This window comes from Tursiops truncatus, chromosome 6 (assembly GCF_011762595.2).
Source record: "Tursiops truncatus isolate mTurTru1 chromosome 6, mTurTru1.mat.Y, whole genome shotgun sequence".
In the NCBI taxonomy this organism is placed as follows: domain Eukaryota; kingdom Metazoa; phylum Chordata; class Mammalia; order Artiodactyla; family Delphinidae; genus Tursiops; species Tursiops truncatus.
The window spans coordinates 85,170,132-85,193,919 of NC_047039.1; the positions used below are offsets into that span (position 1 = coordinate 85,170,132).

At 38.4% G+C, this 23,788-nt stretch overlaps 1 protein-coding gene across 1 annotated transcript in view; it reads right to left on the reverse strand.

The window, feature by feature from the left end:
* The window catches only part of GRIN3A (glutamate ionotropic receptor NMDA type subunit 3A), a 150,945-nt gene that overhangs the window by 34,325 nt on the left and 92,832 nt on the right, over nucleotides 1-23,788 (reverse strand). Inside the window, exons 4-6 of the mRNA XM_019948871.3 lie at nucleotides 15,898-16,043; nucleotides 9,663-9,778; nucleotides 540-691 (exon numbers count right to left, since the gene is read on the reverse strand). Coding sequence (XP_019804430.1) covers nucleotides 540-691; nucleotides 9,663-9,778; nucleotides 15,898-16,043 — 414 coding nt within the window. The remainder of the gene's footprint in view (nucleotides 1-539; nucleotides 692-9,662; nucleotides 9,779-15,897; nucleotides 16,044-23,788) is intronic.

Genomic DNA, 23,788 nt, shown 5'->3' on the forward strand with positions numbered 1-23,788 from the left:
TCACTCAGGATCTCTAGATATTAGTTTTCCATCACTAAAAGAAGGGAATTGGTTGTTTTCAGTTTAAAAAATCTAGGATTATCTAAGAATTACCAGTTATAAGTTAATATCTATTGCTCTAAGCGGGATTCATCACTGGACCACTGGGAAGTTAGATCCTGGGAATATTTTGAAGTCCACATTGTGACCAGCAATTAACAGTTAAACCAAACACTGTTAATGTCAATCTCAGATACTATTACTGTAATGCAGAACAGCATTTCTTCTGCGCTTGTGGATATAACATATAGGCAAAAAATAGAAATTCAGACATTTACTTATCAAAATAGCATCACAGTTAAATCCAAGACAAATCTGTCTTACGGAAAATTCCTACTGAATAGCCATCCTTCAAGTGAAATTAGGAGTAATCTAAATACCATGGTGAGTCTTAGGAGATGTAATAGCCTGGATTATTGGCCACATATGACAGCATTTCCTCATATTTTTCAAGGTAAATCTGTACAAAGCATCAACATTATCAGCAGTTTTTCCCTTACCTCAGTGACAGCGAAACTTCTCTTGCCACAGGGAACCACCTTGTACCACTTCTCATGTAGCACATCCATAAACCCATGTGACTTGTATTGACTGATTAGCTCGGATATATTGGAGGTCAAAGGAGAGTTGGGAGGGAGACCAATGCCGTATCCTAGGAGAAAATATAATCTCAGATGAGTGTTTCACCTGAGAGGTTCCTGAGATGTTGCCACCACGCTTGCGTGATATTGCTGTCAGGCCTGGTAACAAGGGCATAGTGAGCTTTCACCATCTTTCCTTCAAAGGACTCAAGAATGTCCAAGGTATATGGGAAGGGGGAAGGGTAAGCTGGGACGAAGTGAGAGGGTGGCATGGACACATATACACTACCAAATGTAAAATAGATAGCTAGTGGGAAGCAGCCACATAGCACAGGGAGATCAACTCAGTGCTTAGGGACCACCTAGAGGGGTGAGATAGGGAGCGTGGTTGGGAGACGCAAGAGGGAGGGGATATGGGGATATATATACGTATAGCTGAGTCATTTTGTGATACAGCAGAAACTAATACACCATTGTAAAGTAATTATACTCCAAAAAAGATGTTAAAAAAATGTCCAAGGTATGATTACCTTGTATCTGCTACCTCTCTGAGTAAAAGAGATGAGTCTGGAAAGGAGAGGAATGAGCTGTGTACTGTGTACTGGGGCACATTGTATTCCAAGGCTTTCTGCCCTTCCCTTCAAGATATTCTTTCGAAGCCATCTTTGAGGTCTTTACCAGGGCTAGGATTCCCTATCTACTTCTCCCAGAACCCCTCCCCTGGACCTTAAATACACAAAATTAGATGAATTACAATCCCTGGTTTATGAAATACTCTTATCACTGGTCATGCATGACACTTTTTTACTTTTATTTTTCAATAATAGAATGAGACCATGTGAATGTACAATATAGCATAAGTACTAAAACATCAACAAAAACTTGTCAAAAAAAGGGAGTCTGATAAAACCAAGTGTTGGTACAAATGTAGATCAATAAGATCACTTACTCGTTGCTTGTGGGAATGAAAATTGATGTACCCACTTTGGAAAACCGTTTGCTATTACTTTGTATAGTTGAAGATTTATAAGCTCTAAGACAAGCAACTTTAAATACATTCCTAAAGAACTCCTCCATAACCACACCAAGACATATGTACAAGAATGTTCTTAGAGGCATTGTTCATAATAGCAAAAATTGGAAACAACCCAAATGTTGACAAGAGAATGGGTAAATAAATCATGGAATGTTTACACAATGGAATATTGTATAGTGTGAAACATATGAACTAGAATAACATGGAATAATATGGATGACTCTTAGCAACACTGAATGAAAAAGATCAATCCCAGAAGATTATAGCCTGAATCCATTGTGTAAATGTAAAAACATTCAAAACAAAACACTGTATTTTTAAGAATTCATATGTATTTGATAAAAGTATATTCAGAAAAAAATCAAGGAATTGATAAACCAAATATCTGTGACAATTGTTATTCAAGGCAAGAGAGGAAGGGGAAAGGATGAAGGAGGAGCATAAAGAAGATGTAATTGTTGTCAGAGTTTTATTAATTAGCTTGGACTCTGTATCCTTACTTAGTATGGGGCTTTACTTGCTTTCCAAACTGTTAATCTCTTTGAAGAGCCATGTGAAAGAGCTAATTACCTACATTTTGTCTGTAGCTATTGGATAGCATAGTTGAAAAAAGATGTATTGCCCTCAAGATGACTGAGGAAGACAAACTGAAACTATAGCTAGCTCCTTTTTTCACATATAAAGACCAAAAGGCTGTCAAGAATCCAAAGATACTTCATGGAAACAAATACTTGCTATAATGATTCCATCTTACAATTTATTTCCAAGGACATTAGTTTTTGTTCTTTTTTTAAATTACAGGTACACAAATCCTTTTTTAAAAAATATAGGGCTTGAGATTTGTGTATAACTAATAAAAGAGAGGAAATAAGTAATACAGAAAAAATTTTTGCATTTTAAAGAGCTATATGTTTTTCTCCCCCTGGTAATTTTGTTTGTTCCTTAACAATGGCAAGTCAAGGAAATGATTACAGTGTCAAGAGCATTATTAGAATTTTCCATTCAAAGAGCTAGTTTGAGTGCCTATTTTGTGCCTAGTAGTTTTGGTTTGAAAGGCAAGACTGACAATAAAAGGCTTTACACAGGCAGTCTGTTCTTCTGCTGATTCTACCATGAAATAATATTTTTTTAAAGTAATGGGTAACTATAAGGAAGTAACCGATTTTCTTTAGAAACTTTTATTATAATGAATGCTATTGACAAATTCAGTTGCACAGATTTTCATTCAGTACCTATTTACATGTCAGGCACAATACTAGTCATGTGTATGATAATATTCACTGACTAATTCACACATTTATTCATTCACTCATTCATCCATTCAACGAATATTTATGAGTGAATAGGCACTGTGTTAAGTGGTTGGGATTTAGCAGTGAGCAAGGTAAATATGGTCCCTGCTGTCACGGAGTGTACACTCTCTTAGGGAGACAGATATTAAACAATGCACTGCATAATGATTATTTCATTACAACTGAGACATCCCAGCTTGTACCAGCTTGAGGGAGAAGAACTGGGACTTATACAAACAAATAGTAGAAGATCTTGGAACTATCTGGTGGGTATGGGTTGATGGTCAGGATCATTAGGCCAGGTTTGCTGAATATTTTATATTTTTTCCCCTGGAGGCAATAATTTTCAACAACAACAATTCCTAATACTTACAGAGGGCTTACTATACACCAAGTACTGCTCTATAATAAACTTTTTACTTATCTTACCCTACTTTGTAGATCATGCACTAGTCTAAGATTGCATACTGGAGTGTGGCATGTAGGTCAGTTAAATCACTCTGGGATTCTAATAATGAGAACTAGAACATACTGAGCCCTACTGTGTGCCAGATACCATTTCACATGTGTCTAACCCCTATGTGAACCCATGCAGAATAGAAACTTAAAGATTGAATAAATATACAGCGGAAGTTCACACAGCTCATAGATGGCAAAGCTAGCATTTGAAATTAGGTCTGTTTGAGTCTAAAACCAATGCTCCCTCCACTGTATCCACTATAGCATGTGACCAAGGCAAAGGAGTACTTGACCTATTCCTCCCCTTCAAACAGGCCCTATCACTACAATCATATTGATATAATCTCCCTAAACCAGGCAATGCAGTAAAAAACTACAATCATCTAAACTGGTGGTTTGAATTCAACAGACACAAATATATATTATTCACGGGCAGATTTTGTCATAAACTTTTCAATAAGTTGTATAAATATAGTGTAAGTACAGCCCCAATTGGTATATGATTGTACATAAATGAGGAAATTAACTAGCAAGGACCCTCCCTGACTATATTGTTTCTCCTAAAAATCCCCTTAAAGCCAGTAATTCCAGCACAGGTTACTGTAATCATGGCAGAATTGTTTTCATTTGATAAGCATTTATTGCATTCATCTATTCATTAATTCCACAGATAGGGGTTGAATGCTATTCTGTCCCAGACACTCTGCCAAGTGCTATGGAATTTACCAAGTTAAATTAGACACGAAGTCTATCCATATGAAGCTCATGGTGGCACGGGGGAGATGAGGCATACATAAATAACTACACAGCATGGTAGGATGTTATAGGACTTTGCTTGAGAAGAAAAGAGAGGTGAGTCATAAATTCAATAAACATAAAATATAATGACAAAGATGCAATGAAGAGGATGAAGAAAACGGTTGTTATGAGGAGAGAGTTTGCTACCAGATGAAAGGATGAGAGAAGGCATCTTGGAGTGATTCTTGATAGTGGTATTTTGGATAGATGAGACCAAAATGCATGATAAGAAAGTTTAAAAATTGGAAATTAATATTTACGATAAATTTAAATATTCTAAGAATAGAATTTTGGCACTACAACAAAAGTATAAAAATTGCCATAGGGAAAAAGCTATGTTGAAGTTGCAGAGACATTTATAAAAAATTGCTACATAGGAGATAATAAATATTAAATCACTCCATTCCATCATGTCAAGGTTAATTTGTAATTGACCACTAAAAATAGATTCCTGTTCTTTAAAATTTTCTATGTTAATGCATATATTAAATCTTGATATTTTAATAATTATTGGCATAAATTATTATTATCTAATTAAAACAAACTATGCACATGGAACAAGGGGAGAAACAGAAAAACAAAGTTATGTGGCAATTAGAAGAGGTACGTGTTAAAAGACATAAAAATCAATTTTATTCAGAAACATAAAATAGTAAAACCATTTTTGTCCTCTTTATCAGCTGCTTTTCAAATTTGATTGTGTTCATTGGTCAAAGAATTCTTATTTTTAAATTGCTGACTCAACTTAGCAGCCTGAGTTGCTTTCATTATCATTAGAAACGTGGCTTTGCAATAAAGACGAGGTTGACTATTTTGTGGTTGATAGATGAAGCAAAATGGAATCCTTCAACCCTAGAGATGAAGGCTTCAGGCACCCTTGAAATTGGATGCAGCTTAATAGCCCAAGAGAACAATTTTCAGAATAGAATTCTGATCTTTTCCCCATGGGTAAATCAGCTTTACTCAGCTAAGAGTGGTGGAAATATATTTTGGCTAGCAAATGTATAGTTAGAAATTCATAGAATTCAAAAATCTTCCTGAAATGTGGTTGGAAAATAGATATTTTTAAAATAAGATCTTAGATAGGGTTAAAAAGACTTCAGGAAGAAAAATTAATTTCGTTTTACGGTCTGGCCTTGGAATACCGTATTTAGCTACTGCTGGGCAATGGTTGAGAACATACTGGAATAGTCCTAACCTTAAAGGAGACTTTAAAAATGGGTTTCCCTTACCCCCAGCACATCAAAGTGGAGAGAGAAGTATGTGTGAGAAGCTGAGATATACGAACGCTATCTATCCTAGGATAATTTATAATGACTTGGTCTCAATCTATTAATTCAATATAATGAATAATAATAATAATTTATTGGGCACTTACTGTGTGCTTGTACATGCTTAACATACATTATTTTACTTACTCTTCATGACAACTCTGTCATAGATGTACTATTCACAAACCCATTATGCAGATGAAGAAGCTAAAGAACAGATTAAGTGACTTGCCCAGTGTAGCACAGTTAGTAACAGAAACTCTATTCTAACCCAAGTACTCAGACTCCAGAGCTAGTGCTCCAAACACTGTATTAAATAATTAGTGGAAAGCAAGTAACAGAACAAACTCAAAAACACGCAGTCTTCAGCAGAAAGGTCACAAATCAGTACTGTGCAGTTCCATTACTCTTTCTTCTCATTTGACCTTTACTGTCAGCTAACTCCAATGCATAAATTTGGGACATGTATTCATTTATCTCAACACTTTCTTTTTTTCCAGAGCACACAATATGTCTTCTTGTCCCTGGTGTATGGTTTTTAATATGACCAGAGACTTTCCACATGCTCTTGAATTCTTAATAGTTTTGGTTTGCTGCACTGAAGACTTACAAAAAGGTTTCAAACTCAGTGTGGACTATTATCTTTCATTTGTCCCACTTGACCTTTAAGCCTTAAATAAATGCAGGATGGTGAAGTTGGGAGGGGTATTCAGTAGTCACACCGAGTTGATATAATGTCGTTACTACAGAGAGCGAATGTATATTCAGCATGAAGGAATCAATGGACTCCGTTTTCTTTCCTAAGTTCCCAAAGTCATTTAAGCATTTTGGAAAGTGTATGCAGACCTTCAGGGTGCTTTTGATTACCTACAATAAGTGAATTAGGTACTTATTTCAAATACAACCTAATGATTATATAATACGTAATACATCATTTATTACATAACTGTTATATGCTTTGCATTATACTAGGTCCTATGACAGGATACAGATAGACATATGAAACATTCCTGTAAGCTAAATGGGTAAAAATTGTTCATAAATTGCTTTTATGATATATTTATGCCTATGAAGTCTAATTAATTAATAATAAAGTCCACATTTTCATAAGTTCACAAATTCTAAATGTTGCTAAAGGAAAGCATATAATATTTTTTTAAAATTTCATGAAGAGAGAAATATTCCATAAAAATCTATGACATTAACTTTTTTGTTAAAAGCAGCAATCAAGACTTTTACTAGTATCTCTATCATGTTGTTTTTAATATACGTGTCCTCCCTTTGTGTTTTACAAAGTTCTGCTTTTAGGTTGTAAACTTGTTCACAGAGGCAGTATTGAATTAAAATTTCTGATTTGCACCTCACCCAGAATAAACCTGCAATGGTTTTTTTAGAATAAGCCAACAATGATGAGACCGTTCTCTGTATTCAAATCTGTAGTCTCTCTGCTCTCTTGCAGAGAGAGCACTTCCTTGCACCATTTTGTATTTGTCCCCTTTGAAAACAATGTGGTATCTGGAGATGATGGGAACTGCAAGACACCAAGTCTCAGGAGCACAGATGGAAATGTAAACAGGAAACCAGTGGGGAGTTAATTGTGTGGCATCTGGCACTGGGGTCTAGCAGAGGCAAACAAGCCATCTCACCACTGCCTTTTGACAAGATAGAGTTGGCCCCTAAGACAAAGGTGGAAACTAGAGTCCTTCATTCTTTTGCCCACTACAAATAATTCATTGTTAACAGCTGCTATTGGCAAAAGGGACCTCAATTACCCAGTGCATCTAGGACAGAAAAAAAAAAGTAACATCTCTTCCATATCCCTAGATGCCACAAAAAATGGGAATTTTCCCATTGTTACATCAAAATGAGGTTATATAATGAATGTTCTTTGGTTTTCTAGTTCTTCTTTGGCTTTTCTTTTTGTGGCCTGCTACATCAGACTGTCATCCTTTTTTTTTTTTAACATCTTTATTGGAGTATAATTGCTTTACAATGGTGTGTTAGTTTCTGCTTTATAACAAAGTGAATCAGTTATACATATACATATATTCCCATATCTCTTCTCTCTTGCACCTCTCTCCCCCCCACCCTCCCTATCCCACCCCTCTAGGTGGTCACAAAGCACAGAGCTGATCTCCCTGTGCTATGCGGCTGCTCCCCACTAGCTATCTGTTTTATGTTTGGTAGTGTATATATGTCCATTCCACTCTCTCACTTTTGTCACAGCTTACCCTACCCCTCCCCATATCCTCAAGTCCATTCTCTAGTAGGTCTGTGTCTTTATTCCCATCTTACTCCTAGGTTCTTCATGACCTTTTTTTTTTTTCTCTTAGATTCCATATATATGTGTTAGCATACGGTATTTGTTTTTCTCTTTCTGACTTACTTCACTCTGTATGACAGACTCTAGGTCCATCCACCTCACTACAAATAACTCAATTTCGTTTCTTTTTATGGCTGAGTAATATTCCATTGTATATATGTGCCACATCTTCTTTATCTGTTGATGGACACTTAGGTTGCTTCCATGTCCTGGCTATTGTAAATAGAGCTGCAATGAACATTTTGGTACATGACTCATTTTTTTTGTTTGTTTTTTTGGGGTTTTTTTTTTTGCGATAACGTGGGCCTCTCACTGTTGTGGCCTCTCCCACTGCGGAGCACAGGTTCCGGATGCGCAGGCTCAGCGGCCATGGCTCATGGGCCCAGCCACTCCGCGGCATGTGGGATCTTCCCGGACTGGGGCACGAACCCGTGTCCCCTGCATCGGCAGGCGGACTCTCAACCACTGTGCCACCAGGGAAGCCCACATGACTCTTTTTGAATTATGGTTTTCTCAGGGTATATGCCCAGTAGTGGGATTGCTGGGTCGATGGTAATGTTTTTTTAAACATCTTTATTGGAGTATAATTGCTTTACAATGGTGTATTAGTTTCTGCTTTATAACATAGTGAATCAGCTATACGTATACATATATCCCCATATCTCCTCTCTCTTGTGTCAGACTGTCATCTTAATAGAAGATCCCTACCACTAAATCTCTCTCTTCCTGAGTTCAATTCCTGGTTCAGGTGGAGGTAGCTTTGCCTGGAGAGGGGATTGATTGCTCTTAGGAGAAGGCTTGAAGAAACAGCATCAGCTGTTACATTCTCATTCATCACAAAAACGAAGACTGAAGTAAAAAATTTCCTGTTGTGTTTAGGGGAGACAGGGACCAACTGTGGTTGGGGAATTGGAATCTGAATAGTCTCGATATACTAATTTACATATAGGAAAGTATAGTTTTCTGGAAATAGAACTTGGGCACCCCCGTGGGATTGTTTCAAGTCAAAGTGCTTTCTGACAAGTGAGTATGGCTTGTTTTGGGAACCAGCATGTACTGTCAGAGGAGGGAAGCTGGGAACTGGGAGATGTGAAATTTGCTGGTTCAAACTACCAGCTCCATATATCAACTGTTGTCCAGGATGCAAGGAGCTACTGACAAAGCAGTCTTTCTTTGGTCCTGAAGTTTGATTGATTGGTTGACCAAATTGAAAGCAAAAATTTGCTGCCAGTGGGAAGAAAGACAAACTCAAGGTCCCAAACAAGGTTTTTTTTAGGACTCTTAGAGGTTACTAAACCACAAACGTTGATTTTTTTCTACTTATTTTTCAACTAGTGGAAACATTTATTTAAGGACCATGAGATTTGGATTCTAATTCCAGTATTAACATCTAATTGTGTGATTATGAGAAAGTGGTAAAATGTCTCTGGGTTTTCTTGTGGATAAAACTGAGTAGACTGGATTAAATCAACACTGGGGTCCTTCCAGTTGTAATGCAATCATTCTAGTTTTAGCATCAGATTCATTACAGGATTTGGACATTAGAAAATACAGATTAAATTAAAACTGGACTCCCTATTTATTATACTGTCACCACTCCCAGATATCTAAAGCAACATTGTTTGGATAACAATGGCGTTTTGGTTGTTGTTTTTCTAACAATTGGATAACAATATGTTTGTGGAGTAGGTAGAAAATAAATACCTAACTTCAGCAACTTAATAGCTGAGTGCTTAAGAGCTGAAAATGAAAACAAGGGAAGATGAATAGCTCTTTGCCTCTGACATTGGCATTTGTGACTTGCTAGGTTGGCAAACTGAGCACATTCTGAGTAAAAGTGAATCAAGAATGACTGATTAATACCTTCCATGGCAAATGGCTTCCCCACAGTTAGAAGTTTGCAGTCAGCATCTACTGACACTTCATAATCCAGAAGGGCTTTGTCCATGATGAAGGCATCTAGTTTCTCTGGATCATTCCTATGTTTAAGACGAAGAGAAGAAAAGTGAAAAATGATTCATTAATAGACAGGAAACACTAAGGCTGACAGCTAGCTTTTGTTTAGGGAACAGAAACCTGGACAATAAGGGCAGTACAAGCTGGGCAGCTGCTGGCTCTGCCTTGCTGACATCTCACTGACCTGCAGAGAATAGACCAGGGGAAGCAGACACTCTTATAAGAGAGCATGACATCTTTCCAGTGGATTCATCTACCAGTTTCTTTCATTACTTCTAAATCCAACAACAAAACCAGAGCGACTATGAATTGAATGGGAAGGTAAATAGTCAAGGTTCATTTCTCTTACAATAACTGAATGACTTCTTTGTGTAAGCATTGTATTTATTGTTCTCCATACATTTTACCCCTTATAATAACCTTGAGGGGGGTGGTAGTATTCCATTTTAACAGATGGAAAAATTCAGGCTCAAAGAGTCAAAGTAACTTAATCCAGTCTACATAGCCAGTAAGTGTTGGAGCTGGGGGTCTCATTAATCATTGTGTGAACATTTTTAATTCTTTCTGTCATGATCACTATCATATTCTTCAGAGATCAGGCGTTATTTCATATTTGGGAGTACGTATTAAGGAAGTGCAAATAAGAGATCCAGCACTCTTGGGGAAAAGGGAGTTCAGGTCTCTTTAAAGTCCATAGACTGGTGTTCAGTAAATGGAATGGGAAGCATATGTAATAGATCTTTGTAATCTGATTTATTAATATATCTCCAGAGATTCATGTTTCACTCCCATCCCAGGAGGCAGTTCAGGCAAAAATCATTTAAAGGCAGTTGTTTCTGGACTATATCAGTGAGTCGGCTGTAGGCTGGGCTCAAGGTACCAGCAGACATCCTTGTGCATCCTTCATGTGTTCTCCCCAGTGTTTGGACATAGGCACAGAGATGGTCCCAAGGAAGGCAGTCAGCACTGGCTCAGCTCCACTTACAAAGGTGGCAAGGGAAGATGAGTTTCAAAGGGAAATGTTTAAGGTGTATGCAATGACTCTTGTTTTCAGCTACCTCAAACTTTTTTTGGAAAGATATAGGACATATATCCATTTAATAAAGGCTTTCTGACCCTCAGTGCTGTCCAAACAGCTTAGCAAAGAGAACAACTCTTCTCTATCCCATCTGGGTCCAGTCATTCCTCTCTTAGAGCCAAAAATGAGGCTGTTGGAATTCAATACATAGCAGTAGCTTCTAAACTCAGAGGAGAACATGGCTAGGACCCATCAAAAGTCTAAAAGAGAAAGACACCTTTAGACATCTCTAAGATTCATCATTGAGCAGCAAGTACCTTTTTGATGGCTTTTTCTGAGCCACACATGGACACACATTAAGTAGGTCAACATCCCTTCTTAGTGCCAATGACCATTGCTTCCTCTCTCTACTCTTTTAGGAGGTAAAATAGGCACTTCAAAATAAATCCCTTTTCCAGGGTTATTGAATTTAAGTTACAGTGAGGCCTATGTTTAACTATAGCCAAAATGAAAAACACCTCCCAGGTCCAGAGCTGTGGGAAACTTCTAAAAGGGCTGGGGATAAGAACTGTCTCCTGGAAGCTGAAGATGAGGAACCTTAACGGAATCCTGGCAGTAAGATAAAAGTCAAGCTGAAAGATGCTTCTCCAGTCAAATCTTGACTCTCACAGTACCAGAATGTACCTTGTGAGCTACACAGGAACAAGTTACCATTTACTAATACTCTGCAAATATTTGTGGCAGCAATAACAATACAAAAAATTAGGGCTCAGTTTTTCTAACCAGTATTTCCTGAGGTCCATCTCAGTGGTATCCCTAAATAACTCCTCATGATTTCGAATTGCAAAGTGAAGTTATCTATGGCAGGTCTCTATTGCATAGTAAGGCAAGAAGCAATTAGCTCACAGACTCCCATGGGGCCCTGAGTCACTGGTGAGGAAGTGGCAGTGTTTGATCCAGGTAAAAGGACCTTCTAGACTGGTTGAATCATCCTTATAGTTGGCACGGCCATGGCCTACAGTTGTTTCTCCCATTATAAAATCATGCTGTCTTTTTGAGCATTCATTTAATAACACATATACCACAAAAACCATATAAACATACTAAAAGTAATTAATACTTTATTAGGGATTAATTTATTGGAATACTGTTACCTCCGAAAGCAGGGCCCTAAGTGAGTAGGATGAAGCCCAGGGGAATTCTGATGGGAGAGGGGAGGGACAGGTTTAACACAGGAACCTGTCTTTATAGGCGACTCCAAGGGTTGTGCTTGCAGGTCAGGGCACTGGAATGTCAGGAGGTAACTTGAAGACTGGTTGTTTGGAGTGGTGGCTAAGAGCATAGGCTTTATCTGAGAGAAGCCCAGAGAGAAGAAGGCAGAGGGCATTGATGATAAGCTCTGTTCCAATTTCACCTCAATCTATGAGTCACCTGGGGAGCTTTTTAAAATGCAGATTCTGGGACAGGGCCTGAGAGTTTGCATTTCTCACATGCACCCAAATGCTATCTGGTACACGGATGCTGCTGAAACATGGACTGTTTTCTGAACACCAAGGACCTACTTTCCGGTTTTGGTTTCCAGACTAGCCTGCAGCAGTGGTTGGATTCTAGAGACCTGGTTCTAGTCCTGACCCTGCCACTTGCTAGCTGTATTTCCATGGACAAGTTGCTTCTTTTGGAACTCAGCTCCTTCATCTGTGCCTGTTTTCCTACCTAACAATTTCTCCCCAGGCTAGAGGAGGGCCAACTCTGAGCACTTGGGCCTTCTAGATGAAGCCTCCAGAATAAGTGAATACCCTGAGTGGAATGCAACTGGAGACTGCAGCAGTGGCTTATCTCACCCTTTCACACTGCCATAAGTGCCCAGTTTGTCAGCCATTACTATCTAGCGGGGAGCCATTGCTGTCTCCCTGACATCTTATTCTTTTTCTCAGCCATGAATTTCCCTAAAGGAGAGGATAAAGAGGAGGAGCTGGGAGGCAAAGGAACGCTAAACTCTGTGTCAGAGAGGGACTCTAATGTTTTAATGTTCTTGCAAAATTGAAAGTGCCATTTCATAGCGCTTCAACACTATATATAACTCTGCAAATCTGAGAACACAAGGCTTCCTTTCTAGACTCTAGCTTAGTCCATAAAATTGTTTTAGGGGCTGATTACTACAGCTCTTGAGAAACACTGAGCCCCTATGTCCCATAAAATTATTTATTTCCCTTTCTTAAAAAAAAAGTTTGAGGAGATGCTACCAGAAAACTACTAGAGCTAATCAATGAATTTGGTAAAGTAGCAGGATACAAAATTAATGCACAGAAATCTCTGGCATTCCTATATACTAATGATGAAAAATCTGAAAGTGAAATCAAGAAAACACTCCCATTTACCATTGCAACAAAAAGAATAAAATATCTAGGAATAAACCTACCCAAGGAGACAAAAGACCTGTATGCAGAAAATTATAAGACACTGATGAAAGAAATTAAAGATGATACACATAGATGGAGAGATATACCATGTTCTTGGATTGGAAGAATCAACATTGTGAAAATGACTCTACTACCCAAAGCAATCTACAGATTCAATGCAATCCCTATCAAACTACCACTGGCCTTTTTCACAGAACTAGAACAAAAAATTTCGCAATTTGTATGGAAACACAAAAGAGCCCGAATAGCCAAAGCAATCTTGAGAACGAAAAAAGGAGCTGGAGGAATCAGGCTCCCTGACTTCAGACTATACTACAAAGCTACAGTAATCAAGACAGTATGGTACTGGCACAAAAACAGAAAGATAGATCAATGGAACAGGATAGAAAGCCTAGAGATAAACCCACGCACATATGGACACCTTATCTTTGATAAAGGTGGCAGGAATGTACAGTGGAGAAAGGACAGCCTCTTCAATAAGTGGTGCTGGGAAAACTGGACAGGTACATGTAAAAGTATGAGATTAGATCACTCCCTAACACCATACACAAAAATAAGCTCAAAATGGATTAAAGACCTAAATGTAAGGCCAGACACTATCAAACTCTTAGAGGAAAACATAGGCAGAACACTCTATGACATAAATCACAGCAAGATCCTTTCTGACCCACCTCCTAGAGTAATGGAAATAAAAACAAAAATAAACAAATGGGACCTAATGAAACTTCAAAGCTTTTGCACAGCAAAGGAAACCATAAACAAGACCAAAAGACAACCCTCAGAATGGGAGAAAATATTTGCAAATGAAGCAACTGACAAAGGATTAATCTCCAAAATTTATAAGCAGCTCATGGAGCTCAATAACAAAAAAACAAACAACCCAATCCAAAAATGGGCCGAAGACCTAAATAGACATTTCTCCAAAGAAGATATACAGACTGCCAACAAACACATGAAAGAATGCTCAACATCATTAATCATTAGAGAAATGCAAATCAAAACTACAATGAGATATCATCTCACACCAGTCAGAATGGCCATCATCAAAAAATCTAGAAACAATAAATGCTGGAGAGGGTGTGGAGAAAAGGGAACGCTCTTGCACTGCTGGTGGGAATGTGAATTGGTTCAGCCACTATGGAGAACAGTATGGAGGTTCCTTAAAAAACTACAAATAGAACTACCATATGACCCAGCAATCCCACTACTGGGCATATACCCTGAGAAAACCAAAATTCAAAAAGAGTCATGTACCAAAATGTCCATTGCAGCTCTATTTACAATAGCCCGGAGATGGAAACAACCTAAGTGCCCATCATCGGATGAATGGATAAAGAAGATGTGGCACATATATACAATGGAATATTACTCAGCCATAAAAAGAAACGAAATTGAGCTATTTGTAATGAGGTGGATAGACCTAGAGTCTGTCATACAGAGTGAAGTAAGTCAGAAAGAAAAAGACAAATACCGTATGCTAACACATATATATGGAATTTAAGAAAAAGAAATGTCATGAAGAACCTAGGGGTAAGACAGGAATAAAGACACAGACCTACTGGAGAACGGACTTGAGATTATGGGGAGGGGGAAGGGTGAGCTGTGACAGGGCGAGAGAGAGTCATGGACATATACACACTAACAAACGTAGTAAGGTAGATAGCTAGTGGGAAGCAGCCGCATGGCACAGGGATATTGGCTCGGTGCTTTGTGACCGCCTGGAGGGGTGGGATGGCGAGGGTGGGAGGGAGGGAGACGCAAGAGGGAAGACATATGGGAACATAATGTATATGTATAACTGATTCACTTTGTTATAAAGCAGAAACTAACACACCATTGTAAAGCAATTATACCCCAATAAAGATGTTAAAAAAAAAAAGTTTGAGGTGCCAAGTTTTGTTGTCCTTTGGGGATATTATTGTGTTTGACAATAGAGAAAACAGTTTCCTGGTGCTGCACAATTCTAGGGACTGGAGTTTGAATGTATGTCATTGTCCTGAGACCGTCAGGCAGGAGAGAGAGGACTGCTTGCCTGCATGCTGTGGTGCTTATCAGGAGCCATTCATCCCCTTCTCCCAGGCAGACTAGATGAGCAGACCCATAACTGCACCAACCTCTTTTGCATTCAGCTTCACTGAATTACAGGCTCTGATAATCTGCCATGGTAATGTGATTGCTCTTGATTGCTTCTCATAAATGCCAATGAGAAGGATGCAGGCATGGGAATCATTGCCTTTTATCTTATTTTCTTTCTACAGGAAAGCTCTAAGATAAAGTCCACTTCCTTGTGATAAGAGGAGACAGTCCACATGCTTAGAGATTCACTGTGAAGGAAAGGGTTGCTTTGGGGCACTTTGTCCTCTGGCCACATTCCCTGAGTGTTTGATCATTTCAGCACCATTGTTTTCCCAAGTGATGTCGAACCAACATTTACTTCCCCCACCATCTGCTACACTAATGACTGCACTGGCACTTTGATCAAAGCTACGGCCAACTTGGGACTGTGCAGGAACTAGTAAACTAGGTCACATAATTAAATGCACACTTATTCCATACTGCCTCCTGGATCTCACATGGTGTGAGATATTACTGCGCACACAATGGATATATTTAGCTATCATTTTAAAAAACCGACAAACACTACATCAATAGCAAGACTTCTTTTTCATTGAGAACTTTTTGGATGCAAGAGGTTGACGCTCACTTCAGATACTCCACTCCATCGGGTGTGGCTGGTACATTGTATCTTCTCATATACTCATGCATCTCTGGGAAGCTTTGCCTCACATAATCTTCAGCACTGCTTTCCCGGACAGTTCCAAAGCGGAAACCTTGAGAGGGATGATGTAGCTATGAGGCAGAAAAAGAAGTGTCTTTAATGTAAATTCTTAGAGTTGTTTTCAAAATTTTCTTTTCCATCATTCTTTGGATTCTAATAATGACTTAGGATTTTTCAAATGCACACAGTCATAAACAAATTTCCATGTGCCATGTGTACATGCTCTTTCATACAAGCTTTCACATAAGTAACTGTTCTATCTTCACATAAATAATTGTTCTATCTTCAGAAGCAAACAGATGGAAACAACAAACACAAAGTACAAAACAGCTTTCTCCTTTATATTGAGAACCTGTCAGAATTCTTTAGAAACTATAAAACGGTGTATAGAATCAAACTTGGTATTAAAAATTGCTTATAAGACAAAGCATAAAGTTAAGATAATAAATTAAAGATTGTGCCTTTCCTTAGTTAGAACTACACAAAGGCCAAGTTAAAAGCTTGCATCCTGGGCTTCCCTGGTGGCGCAGTGGTTGAGAGTCCGCCTGCCGATGCAGGGGACGCGGGTTCGTGCCCTTGGTCCGGGAGGATCCCACATGCCGCGGAGCGGCTGGGCCTGTGAGCCATGGCCGCTGAGCCTGCGCATCCGGAGCCTGTGCTCCGCAGCGGGAGAGGCCACAACAGTGAGAGGTCCACATACCGCAAAAAAAAACAAAAAAAAAAACAAAAAACCTTGCATCCTGAGATTGAAATATACATGACCCCAAAGAGTGAATACATCTCTTTTATGTTTATTGGTCTTTATGCTGCAGTATATTTTGAGTTTGTTGAGTTTGTTTTTGGTGTAATTACAAAATGATCTCTTTCCTTTAAATAACTGTGTTACCAGTCATGCTGTATATTTGCTCAAATGGAATGGTATGTAAGACAATTAGGAGCAACAGAGGAGGAGGGGAGCAGGAATAGATCCAGTAATGGCACAGTTCTCTAGAATGTAAGACCTCACAGTGAGGAGAGGCAGTGTACTGGGAGTCCTGTAGAAGCTTTCTGTCACTAAGGATAATAAGAATACAGCACATGAGGCAGTATAGTTCATGGAAGTTGTACAGAAGTGTTAATATAGAATCTAGACTTATTTAAAATATAAGAATGAACTGGGATTGAGCTGTATTATGAAAATAGTTGAATGTACTGTAGTAAGCAGTATATTAGAGATTATACTTCTCCACAATTGTTATGTTAAAGTTCTTTAACTTTTTTGTTCTGCTTCGTGTTAACATATTTGATATCATTGGTTCTGACTGAAGCCTTGGGGACAGGAATTCACTGATGGGCTTCATGGAGTTTATAAGTCTCCTGAAATTCTAGGCAACATTTTATGTAAATATGTGTTTGTAATTTTCTTCTATAAGGAAGATAGTACAGAGTTTCATATTTTTTTAAATAATTAGGTTTTCAAGTTGTTTATAGCCCCTACAGGTTAAGAAATCACTGAATTTGGTAACAAATAACTTATATTTGAAGATTAATTAGTTTTGACACACACCAAAGGTCTAACAATATGGCAATAGTTAAATAAATTATATGCCACATCCTTATAGAATGTTATCTAATGTATAAATCATGTTTGTGAAGCCTATTTAATAAAACAAAGCAAACGCTCATATGACAAATTGAGAAAAAGCTTTGTTATGGTCTGATCAAAATTAAATATGTATATAATTATTTTAAATGCTATGAACCCCCCCCCCACAGGTATCATATATGTACACACACACACACACACACACACACACACACACGTCTTGGAAAAAATATATCAAGATATTAACAATGGTTGTTCCATTGATGGTGAAACTACAGGTGTATTTATTTACTTATAGATTGTTTATAGAAGCATGCCTCATGTTTGTAAGTTAAAAAAACCCTTTATTTTACAACCAGTGAAATAAGTAACTCATTAATTTATTCAATAATTTTTGGGGGCAACTTTGTATAATTTTCAAAGTTACTGGGCCCACAAAGGTAGATACCTGCAATCATTGCCACAAAGGGACTCACCACTTGGTTTGTGGTATTTCTTTGGATATCCCACTGTTGAGCAGGTGATATGGCAAACCCTTGTGTTCCATACACTGAACAAATTCTAATGTTTTATGCCAGCATAACCTTAATGAGGCATCAATAATAATAATAGCTAACATTTATTGAATATTATGTGCCAAATATGTTTACCTGCATAATCTTGATTAATCCTCATAAAAATTTTATGAAGAGGGCTCTATTAATACTTCCTTTTTAAAGATTAATCAACTGAAGCTCAGAGAAATATAGTAAGTAATAAGTAAGAGTAAGTAATAAAAGTAATAAGATCACACAGCTATAAGTAGAAGGGACTGGATTAGAACGCATGTCTGTTTGACTTCAAAGCCCACGCTGTTACCGACCACATCACCCTGCCTTCCAGCTCATGGCAGCAAATGGAGAGAAGATGTTTATTAGAATGAACTCACTAGTCTTTTAACATATTCTCCTTAAGCCTTAGGCCTAGGCTGCTCTCACAATAGCAAACTGCAGCCCTATGGCTTGAGCAAGGCAAATTTATCAGCATTCTGTTTGTTCAACACCTATTCATTTTTTAAGGCCTAGAACAAGACTCTCTGTATGAGGTCTTTGGCCTTATCTAGCTTCACCCTCCTATCCAGGAAGAACAAAACCAAAAATAATTTACTGCTTATTTATCTGTGCTGATACAGCACCTTGAACATACAGAATATGTAGGCTAGGTACTTATTTAGCCATCTTTCACACTTTTCATGCCTACCTCCTTTGAGCCTTCCAAGAAACTTATGAGGTATTTCTATTATCTTCCTTTTACAGATAAAGAAACTAAAGACTAGAAAGTTTGTTATTTGCCCAAGGTCATAGAGCTAGTAAATGTTGGATCTGGAATTTGAACCCAGATAGTCTGATGGAAAATAGTGAGCTCTGAACACCATGAACAGAGCTTCTGACACTATGTCATACTGACTGGGTCTGGTCATTACAAAACTTGCTACTTATGTGACAGGCAGTGAGCTAAGGGCTTTGCACATTTTGAATTCTCACAATAATCCTGCAAGATAGATGTTATTTTCTTATTTTACATATTAAGATGCTGAGGTTTGGGCAAATTAATAATCAAATTCTCATAGCTAGCCATTAGCAAGATTCAGCTTATTCTTTTCCCTAACATGCAGACCAGGTTTCATTCATCTGTGGACCACAGTTACCTATTATGACGCTTGGCACCTTGATAAGGGCTCTATACATGTTTGTCAAATCAATTAATTTTACCACTATTCTTCTATCCTCTCTTCACCCATTTAACTTCTATTCATCCTTCTATTCTCAGCTCAGTAATCACGTCCCTAACTTGCTGTCTAGGCCAGATGCTCCTTTCCTAAGCCCTCATAGCACACATACCTTTCTTTTGTAGAACTTATTACAGTTGCACTTTAAAAATTTAATTGTGTAATAGTTTAATGTCTAGACTTTCAGCTTCTTCACTGGACTGGAAGTCTATGTAAACCATTTAATTAACTGTTGTATTCCAATGCCTTTTACCACGTAGTTGCTCAATAATATGCTTGATGAATGACTGACAGATTCTTTGAACCACAGGGAGATGAGAGCTTTGTCATCCCACTAAGCACAAAAGGGACTAATGATATAGCTTACAACTCAAGCTTTTGAAACGAACCCTCCTTTTAAGGTAAAAGGGTCTTAGGTCAGTAGTTAGAATACTTTTGTCTTACACATGAAAATCATCCTTTTTAGAAGTCCATTTTCTCACATTATGCTGTGACACTATCTTTATGGCCCATGAACTATTTCTAGGCAAACTCTGGACCTCTTTTCTTTGCTGAGTGCATCAATACAGCACTCCTTCCCAAGACACTGGAGGGAGTTGTGAACCAGCAGATCAAAGCTCGGAATTCCAGAGGAGGACTACCTAGCCCTTTGTGTTATCTCCTTTTCATGTTTTCCCGCTGCCTTTTGCCCATGGGCTCCCACATCTCCCTGACATGGCTCTCATGCCTGTGAAGGAGCAGTTTTGAGAATGGAAAGTTCCTTCAACATTAACATAAATAACTAGGTTCTATGGGAGGAAGAATTTTGTTAGTCTGACAGGAACCCCACTCTAACCTGGAGATGTATTACAAACACTGCCACTTCTGCAGTCCAAGCCACCATCGTTTCTGCCCTCTGCACATTCCCTCTCTTCCCCTCCAATTCAGTCAGGGTAACCTTCTTAGAGCCCCAAACTGATGATGTCACTCACTTGCTTAATACCTATCAATGGCTCCCCATAGACCTTGGGATGAACTCGAAATTCCTCACGTGGCCTCAGCATGATCCTTCTCCTGCCTTCTTCTCTCCAGCCTCTTCTCCACACTCTCCCCCTGGCCTCTAAGCTTTAGCCAGTTCTCTCAGTTCTTCCAACATATACTTTTTACTTGATCAGAGCTCTTGCCCATAGCCTTCATTCTGCCTGGGATGCTCTATCTCCTCAACCCTAACTTCCCTTTGTGTAGCTAACTCTAAAATGTCACTTCCTGGAGAAGGGTAGAGGGAAGGGATAGTTAAGGAGTTTGGGATTGACATGTACTCACTGCTATACTTAATAAGGATAACCAACAAGGACCTACTGTATAGCACAGGGAACTCAGCTTAATGTTATATGGCAGCCTGGATGGGAGGGGAGTCTGGGGGAGCATGGATACATGTGTATGTATAACTGAGTCACTTTGCTGTGCACCTGAAACTATCACAACATTGTTAATTGACTATACTCCAGTATAAAATAAAAAGTTAAAAAAAATAAAGTGTCACTTGCTCAGAGAATACTTCACTGACCCCTAAACTAGATTAGGCCACCTGCAGCACCCTCCCATTGTACCCTGCAATTTCATATTGTGTTACTAACATTCGGGATTATTTGTTCAATGCCTACTTTTCCTGTGAGCTTATAAGCTTCCATGAGGGTTGGGCCTATGCCTGTCTCATTCGTGTAGTCATAAGTCCTCAACAAATGTTAGCTGCTATTATTCTCATCATCATCATCATCATCATCATGCAGCAAACACAGTGCTTGGTACAGAGCAGATGTTTGATAAGTATTGGTGTAATAAGCCTTCATTATTAACACAAATTCTCTTAGGTTAGATACATTACAAATTAGATACTTTTGTCACACTTCATGTTGTCTTTCTTTCCTTTTAAACATTAAATTTTTTCCTTTAGTTCTTATCTTAATTCTTTCAAAACAGTATGTTCTTTTTTATTTCTATGTGTGAGTTCCAGTACAAAAAAAAGCATGAGCTACTGAGCAGTCACAGAATAATAGAATCCGAAAAGGGATCTAAGAAGCTATTGATACAATTGGATGGACTAGCATAGTCTGCCCTTTGTGTCCATGTGGTGTGTAATTCAAAGAGCCAAGGATGTCAGAAAGCCTGCATCCAGGAGGGAGGATAAAAGTATACAAAGAGCTAAAGCAGCTGAGCTGCAATACAAGCATCACCAGGAAGTTCCAGAGAGAGAAAAATTTCTTTAAAGTTTCAGCTAAATATTTCACCAGCTCTTCCAATTCTGTTTATATTTGTGTCAGCCTCTTCAGGCCTTGCGGAAATATCTAAGGTTAAACCACGTATTTGTATGTGAATTGTTCGGTATTAATGGAATACTGAACTCTACCCAGAGCACCTGTGTGGAGAATAATCAGATAGACATTTTGCAGAAAGCAGAGAAGTGGCTCAAAACAAGATGGAAGCAAACTCAAGAAATAAGCTGCTCTGTCCATGGTAGATATGATGATTTAGATTCAAAAACAATCTCAATATTGAGTATTTTCATTTAAGCTCTACATTTGTATTTATCTGAGATTGTTACTTAAGTGTGAGTGGAATGTAGTCACTCGATCTGATAAAATGTCCTTTGGAGGTGGGTGGAAAAGGCCATTCTTAATTTCATCAGTGGAATGGGATATACTAGGTATTGGGACCATAGTTCATCCCCGTGCCAATATAATGTCCAGTTAAAACCTATGGACTGTATAATGGAGGGTGGTCTCAGAGTTCGGAGGGGCTTTAAAAGTCATCTACTCTGTTCACTGATGCTTGAATCTTCGATAGCAAAGCTAAATATATTACTTGGAATTTCTTCAAAATGTAGATTCTGACTCATTAGGTCTAGGTTGGAGCTCGAGAATCTGCATTTGTAATAAGCTCCCAGGTGATGCTTATACCTTGGTTCATGGACCAGATGTTAAGTAGCAAGGCTTTACTTATAATGTCACTATTATTTGCCTGTTAAGTCTCCACTTGAATGTCTCCAGTGACAAGGAAATCACTTCTCTTGAAGAATATCTTCTGTATAGGAAGGATGCCTTTGTGTTCCACCCAACAAATCTATCTATTTGAATATGTAATAATAATGATAATAATAAAAAAATAACAGCTAATATCATTTTTGGTTATTGTGGGTGTTCTGTTCATAAAAGGTTAAAACAAGCTTGGTGGATCGGCCAAGCTCCCCAAAACAAGCACATTCATCCTTGACTCCCTGGGGGTCCAATACTTGTGTTCAATACCTAGCTGTCTTGGGAGTGGCCATAGGAGGACTGAGCCCTCCCCACTCCTTCCGCCCCTTGCTGGCATCACCACATCTTCACATACATCTCTGCTGCCACACTGGCCATCTTAATGCTTCTTTTTTCCACTTCGCTTGGGTTACAGGTGGGGGCTAGGGACTGAACTTGAAGAGAGGTATCAAGGTCAGGGAGGCTGTAAAAATAAGGAGTCCAGACTACAGGAAAGATGAGTAGCTGCAGGAAATGCTAGAGATCATTTAGTCCATTCATTTATATATATATCTTGCATTTATTAAGAACTTTCCATGTGTCCAGCATTGTGCTAAAACTTTTACATGGATTGTATATTTTAAGCCTCATAGCAACCCTATGAGGTATTTATTATCATCTCCAATTTTCACATAAGAAGTAAGGTATGTGTTTAAATAACTTGCCCAAGATTGCTCAGCCAATATAGGAAGTTTCTGAACTTAGTCGGACTGCAGAGACTTTGTATGTAAACATTCCACTGTACTACTTCCTGATCTATACGATAAGGAGACTTACACTCTGATGAAAAAGGTGAACAAGAGACTTGCTCCAGGTCACACAAATAATGCAAAGGTGAGCTTGAAAAACCTGAACTCAGGCCCAAGTAGAATCCTGTTGAATGTATAATCCCCTCCCCAAATGAGTATGGCTGATAAGAAAAATTGTTCTTTGTTTCTTCTTTATAGTAAGCTATGTTCAACAACACTTTCCCATCTACTATTTATGAAACCACAAGTTTCCAGTCTTTATGTCCCTCTCTAAAAAATAATTTCCTGAGTTAAATTTGCTCAGCAACATCCATAAATGGCACTATGGTACTCATTTACTAGGCCTTTGGAAGTCCTTGGTATTTCTCTGTCTCATGTGTAGTCATGCAAGGGTAGGGTCTATTATCATGGTCTCTGTAGTGTCTAAAAGCTAGATATTATAGGATTTCTAGAGGGTAATTATCACTATTCTGCTACAAATGTTCAATCTCTGTCTTTGTTGACTGTTCCCTTTCTTTGACGAAATTCACTTTGTTTTGCTTCTTCTCTGACCCTGGTCTAATGTGTCATTCTATTCATCTGGAGCAGGCTACCCTTTTCAGTTCACTGAGACCATTCCAATTTATTCAAAATCCCCTTCAAATCCCATTTTATGCTGTGTGAT